Here is a 6,234-nt window from a genome sequence, read left to right on the forward strand (position 1 = left end):
AGCATCATTCAAATGCTTATTTTGCTCAGGCAGGTTGGTGCTGTGATCACTTCCCTGAGGAGCTGAAACCAAACCTAAACCTCCCCCGATTCAGCTTCCTACCATTTCCCTGAGTCCTGTCTTCAGTCACAGGAGTGAAGAAATCAGCACCAGCCCCATCCCCCCCACTCCTGAGGAAGCCCCCAGACTGCAGTGAGGTCACCCCTCAGCCTCCTTTTCTCCAGACTGAACAATCCAAGTGACCTCAGCCTCCCCTCATAAGTCATCCTTTCCAGACCCTTCACCATCCTTGTTGCTCCTTTGGATGCTCTCCAATATCTTGATGCCTTTTCTATACTGCAGTGCCCACAACTGCACACAGAACTCAAGGTGAGGCTGTACCAGGGCAGAGGGGGACAATCACCTCCCTTGCCCAACACTGTGCTTGATGCACCCAGGACATGGCTGGAAGCTCCTGGCTGCCAGGACACACTGCTGGCTCACTCCCCATGGCTGGTGATTGCCCATCCCTCTAACCTGTCAAGGTCTCTCTGCAGGACCTGCCTGCCCTGGAGAGACTCGACTGCTCCTCCCAATTTTGTGTCATCTGCAAACTTGCTTAAAATTCCTGTGGGAAGATGTCCTAGCAAGACAGGCAGGCAGCAGCGAGCTCTGGCACCAGCTCCCCAGTCTCTGGGGAGACACCAGCCAGCAGAAGGCTGCAGGGCTTTTGTCCTGATTTGGGCCAGGATAAAGGTAATTTTCTGTCTTGTACTTTTGCTTTCAGGTAAGTCTCTTGTAAGTAGCTGCACTTGCTGAAATTAACAGCAAGTTTCTCAGACAGTGTCTGCTTCTGGGACTGGTAACACTCAATGTTTATAGTTACTGCTAGAGACTGGTGTGCAGAGCCAAGGACATAGCTCAGTTCTGAGGAATATTTTGCCCTCCAGAAGGAGAGAAGGAGCAAAGAGATCACACCTGAAGCCCTCCCTTAAGGAGGAATGGACAAGATAGATGCCAAAATTGACCAAACAGGGTATTCCATCCCATACACATCATACTCAGTATAAATTTGAGGCATCACGAGGGTCAAACCCCTTTTTTCCCTTCCTGTGCCCCTTTCTTCATCTGTCCATTTGCTTCGGCATCCTGGAAAGATTCCGTTTGTTCCTCTGCCTGTGGTCCTGATCCATACCAGTCTGAATCTGTGTGTTCCTGCCTCCAGCTCCCAACTGCTGCTGACTCCGGGAGTCCAGCCTGGACATTCCTAGGGCTGCCCTGGTGACATGAGAGTTATTGGGGGAGAAGGGGAAGGAATGTGGTATCAATTTTCCTGTATATTTGTATATATTGAGTAATTTTTCCTATTTATCATTACTGTTTCATTAAATTTGTGTAGTTTAGTTTCCAACCCATAAGTCCACTGTAAAGGGAGGGACCAGTGGGGTGTAGAAAGCAAGCTCAGGAAAGAGGCTCATTCCCAGGACAACAGTGCAGGAAAGCTGCACATTTCTACTCCTCATACAGGAGTAGAAAAAAGAAGTGGAAAAAAGGTAGTAGAAAAAGTAGAAAAAGCAGGTTGCACAGTGTGGAAATTAAAATACAGCCTCCTCTAAAACCAGGAGCTGTTCAGCTCCCAGCTTTTGCAGGGATGGAAGGAGTCTGCCCATTAAGTGTACTTTTTGCTCAAAGTAGTATAAGATAGTTTCATTCCTTTGAAGTGGAGCCCAGCAATGAGGCTGCTGACCAAAGGCAGATGAAAGACATCACCCCTAACCTCTTGGAGACTGTCACCTGCAGAGCCACAACTCCATGCTGCAAAGCTGTGCAGCTACATAGCAGCCCACAGCTTCTTCCTCCAACAGCATGGGTACCCAAAGATACCCAGGGATACCCATGCTGTACAGCTCGTTGTAGACATGTGAATCAGTAAGAAGGGCCCAGAGGGGACTTTAAAGTAATAACGTGTTGTTCACTTGCTTGCTGGTATGAGGACAAAAATAAAAGGTGCACTTAGTAGAAGAACCTTACCCATCATCTACAGTGCCACAATAACTCCTTTTCCCCTGCTCCTCCTCCTACATCCTTATCATAGAATTAGCCGGGTTGGAAGAGACCTCAGAGATCATCTAGTCCAACCCTTACTGCAATCCTTGCTGCCCCAGGGGCCACTCTGGGCACCCAGAACCAGTGGCCTGGGAGAGCCTATTGTCCCCTGGGGCATCTCCTTGCCAGCACCTTGGGAAGAGCAGAACAACCCTTGCTTCCATTGCAGCACTTGATTGCCATAATCCAGCAAAGCCCAGCTCACTAGGGTCATCAGCCAGCTTTTGCACTACACTGCTGTGTCACTACAGGCAGGGGTGACCCCTGGGGTGTCTGCAAGTAGCAGGGTGGGAACACTACTCAGTCTCTTATTTCTCCCTCACCCTGGTGTTACGTGGCTCCCATGCAAACATCCTGCCCTTTGCTTCCCTCTCACCCCAGATCGCAGCACCCAGCTCTCCTGGGAGAGCAAACCAGCAACACTGCAAAGGGGACCACTTTGTGGAGTTTGATGGCTTTAATGTTGACTAAAGAAATCGACAAGGGTACATTTCAGCTTTGAAACGCAAGTGCAAAAAAATGACGTAACATAACATTTTCTGTACACTTCTTACAAAATATTACATCCTGAAGTGGTACTTCACGCATCACTGAGCTCACGCATGGCATGTGCATGCCAGCTGTAGCTTTTCCTCCAGATGTGCAGGATGTGAAGCTAATGGAAAGCTCTCATTGGAGTCTGAGCAGACCCTTTCAGGGCAGTGTAGGTAAAATAAAAGGGGTGCATGCAGAGACCTTTCTGCCCGGCATGCCCAGGCACAGGTCCTACAGTGCTGATCCACTGCTGTACCCTGGTGGCAAGCAGGCAGCATCACCCTGCTGGCACCCACAGCTCTCTGGCGCTCCCCATTTCGGAACAGGAAATGGCTTTTCTCACTGTGGCTTGGCATTTTCTCTGGGTCTGACATCACCTCTCACTTCACACCCCGTGTAATGTGTGCCCGGGTGGAGCCCTGGCGAACCCACCTCTGTTTTATCCACAGCATCTTCTCAGGAAGAAGTCAACCAGGCTGTATAGCAAATAAGTTAACCCCCTCCTCCCCCCGTGCCACCCCAGCACTAACAGGACCGTGGGGCCTGTGTCAGTACCCATCCTGGCAGTCATTGTCATCATAGTCAGCAGCTGGCTTGTTGCGGTAGGCTCCTGGCCGCCGTTTGTGCATCCCACTCTCCAGGCTCTGCAGGGAGCTGTCATCCCCACGGCTGCTGGACTCACGGGTGGCATCCTCCTGGGAATGGCTCTCCCCATCCTCATCGTCCTCCTGCATTTCGCTGGTTTTGCTCTCTGGGGACCTGCTGTCCTCACCTGTGCTGTCCTCTTGGCTGCCATCATCCTCTGAGGATGCACTCTGGCTCTCCTCTGATGTGCTCGGCACATCTCCATCAGGGTTGGAGTCATTCTCATTCTCTTCTGATTCCTCTACTGTGTCCTCTGGGGACTTGCTCTTGCCATCCTCATCTATCCCAGACTCACTGTCAGGCATGGATTGTGCACTCCTGTCCTTAGCAGACTCCTGGTCCCCCTGCCCTTCCCAGGACCTGCTCCTGCTGTGCTCGCTTGATGTGCTTACCACCTCCTGGGAAATGTCCTCTGGGGACTCACTTGGTTCTTCATCCGACTGATTGGCGGTGTCCTCCCTGGACTTGCTGCCCTCAACCTCTGTGGAGGGGCTGTCCTCCCCATCCCCATCCTCCTCGGAATGGCTGGCACTTTTTTCCTCCAGCTGGCTGGTGAGAGGCTCTTCTGACTGGCTGTTTTCTTCCGTGGATGGGCTGTCTTCTCCTGAGTCAGTGTCCTCCACCTCTGGGGAACTGCTGTCATCCTGCTCCCAACTGTGGGAGCCAGTCCCCTGGATGCTCTCTCGGCTGTTCTCTGGGGTGCGGGTGCCCACATGGTGCCTCTTGTAGCTGCTGCCCAAGCCATCAAAGACAGAGGGGTCATCACCCTGCATGGCTTCATCCTTGAAGTCATAGCTCTCCTCGTCCTCCTGGCTGCTGCTGCTGCCCCCTCCCCACCTGTAGGTCCGCTCATAGGGGCTGCTGAGGTAGTTCCTGTACTGCTGGTGGTCTGCCCCAATGCTCTCACTGCTGCTACTGCTGCTGCTGTCACCGTGCCCTCCACCAGCCCCAGCATCATGGCCATGTTCACCTGCCCCATCAGCACCAGCCACATAAGTAGGACCTTTGCCCCCCTCTTCTCCCCTGTTCTCATCAAAGGTGTCATCGCCACTGTCGTCCTCCTCATCCAGGAGCCCATTGGCATGGGAGGGAAGTCCATGGACTCCGGTGCCATGGTACTCTCTGTTGTCACCATCATCAGCATCACGTGCATCCTCCTCCTGTAGAGGTAACAAATGGAGACAAATGCAAAGGATTGCAACTCACAGGCATTATTTGTCCCTGCTTGCCATGCAGCCCAAATGCTACTCTGACTGACACCAAGTTTGGGGCTAATTGCACTTTCCTGGAAGAGCAAAACACCGCTCCCCACTCACTCACCAGGAAACTGAAGCCATTCTCATGCCAAGCACTTGTATCCTTGTGGTCCACTTGGTTCAGGAGCTGAGCCTCCCCAGCCCTGTCTCCCTTGTCTCGGCCACCACGCTCTCCCAGCTCCTCACCCACGGTGTTCCCACCCTCTGGGTCCCCAGCAAGAGCATTGTCCGCCCTCTCCACATCTCCACCACCCAGGAGGTTTCCCAGCTTGTTGATGTAATCTTCAGCTGCTGTGTCCTGGAGGCAAAACATCACAGGTGCTCTGGTTTATTAAACATCACTGCACATCTACTGATAACTCTGCAGGATGATGATCTTGAGCCATGCATGTGCTCAAGCTTTTTTCTTTGCTCACACCTCAGCCTTTCAGTTGTTTCTGCTGATTAAAAAAAAAAAAAAAAAAAAAAAAAGTACCACCAACAAAAGGGCGACACAGAAAAGCCCAAACCATGATGGTTCAGAGCATAGAAAGTCCCCTTTCAGGATCAGCACAGCAGAATGCATCAGATGAGTTGGTAACACACACTCTGAGAAAAGGTGAAATGAGGTGAAGCCAGGCCAGCTTGAAAAGACTGAATATACAGGCAAAACCCAAAGACCTGCAAAAGCAGCATCTCTTTCCCTAGGTGACTGGTCCCCAAGGGTGCCCATCACAGCCTTGCCACCCAGGGGCCCCTGGCTTACCTCCTGCTGCGTGCTGCGGCGAGGGCGGGCAGGCTTGTGGCTGGGCACCTAAACACATTCAGGAGACATCTGATCAGTGATCACCTTGGCTGGGTGAAACTACCAGGGTTTGGGATTCAAGTACTTGTCCAGTGGGTACTTACAGGGTGAGCGCAGGTTACAGCCCAGAGGAGCAGCACCAGGAATGCAGCCCTCATGGTGGTGGTGATCCCTGTGTCTGCAACAGGGAGCAAAGTGTTTGCACTTGTCTCCACCTGCAACTGGGATCCACATAGCCCTTCCACCTGATACAGCCTTGACATCCCAGCACAGGATGCTCAGGCTGGCATGGCATCAGACAATCCAAGGGTTTGCCAAGTGCCACCTCCTGGCATTTCATATGCAGGAACTTCCCTTTAGTTGGGGGTTTGAAATACTTGGCCACATTCTTGCAGATTTTTATGTCTAATTATTAATAAAGAGTAAGAAAGCTCTTCCAAATTCTCTGTTCCAACAGCAATGTCACCTGCCACCCAGCTGAGCTTGCTGGCCATGAAAAGGAGCCAGCACCACAGATGGGCAGCACCTTGAGATCCCTGCACCCAAACCACTTTGGAGCAAAGCCATGCTCTCCATTTCTTCCACTACAAAGAAAAACCCACATCCCAGCTCACAAGTCTCCCCTGCTTTCCATCAAAACTTGCAAGGAACCCCACAACCCCAGGTGTTGCCATTTTCCCTCGAGATGATGCCAGAGCAACTCAAAGGAACCAAAGCCTTTACCTTGAGGTGCTGTAGAACCTGGTGCCTCCTCCAGTGCTTGGGGTGGGCTGGGCTGGCAGGCTGTGTTGAGATAGCCAGGTCTGCATGTCCCAGCCTGGCCGTGCAGGCATTTAACTGGTGGCCAGTGCCAGCCCAGGCCAGGGCCAGCCAATGGCACCATCAGGCAGTGCTGCGTGTGGAGGTGTCACCGGGAACTGCTCTCCCACG

At 52.2% G+C, this 6,234-nt stretch overlaps 1 protein-coding gene across 1 annotated transcript; it reads right to left on the minus strand.

Annotated features, from left to right (window-relative positions):
- Nucleotides 1–3,167: 3,167 nt before the first annotated feature.
- On the minus strand, nucleotides 3,168–5,462 carry LOC103534842 (dentin matrix acidic phosphoprotein 1). Its single transcript, XM_030450767.1, has 4 exons — nucleotides 5,409–5,462; nucleotides 5,266–5,313; nucleotides 4,585–4,818; nucleotides 3,168–4,424 (listed from the first exon to the last, which is right to left on the minus strand). The coding sequence occupies exons 1-4, from the start codon at nucleotides 5,460–5,462 to the stop codon at nucleotides 3,168–3,170; spliced, it is 1,593 nt and encodes a 530-aa protein (XP_030306627.1).
- Nucleotides 5,463–6,234: the final 772 nt, after the last annotated feature.

Source organism: Calypte anna, chromosome 4B, assembly GCF_003957555.1.
Source record: "Calypte anna isolate BGI_N300 chromosome 4B, bCalAnn1_v1.p, whole genome shotgun sequence".
NCBI classification, from domain to species: Eukaryota; Metazoa; Chordata; class Aves; order Apodiformes; family Trochilidae; genus Calypte; species Calypte anna.

Bases quoted from the DNA above. Each gene is read 5' to 3' on its own strand.
- LOC103534842 (XM_030450767.1), bottom strand. From the start codon at position 5,462: ATGAGGGCTGCATTCCTGGTGCTGCTCCTCTGGGCTGTAACCTGCGCT. The intron at 5,314-5,408 runs GTAAGTACCCAC...GAATGTGTTTAG, and splicing joins CTGTAACCTGCGCTCACCCT to GTGCCCAGCCACAAGCCTGC. The intron at 4,425-4,584 runs GTGAGTGAGTGG...TTACCTCTACAG, and splicing joins AGAATGGCTTCAGTTTCCTG to GAGGAGGATGCACGTGATGC.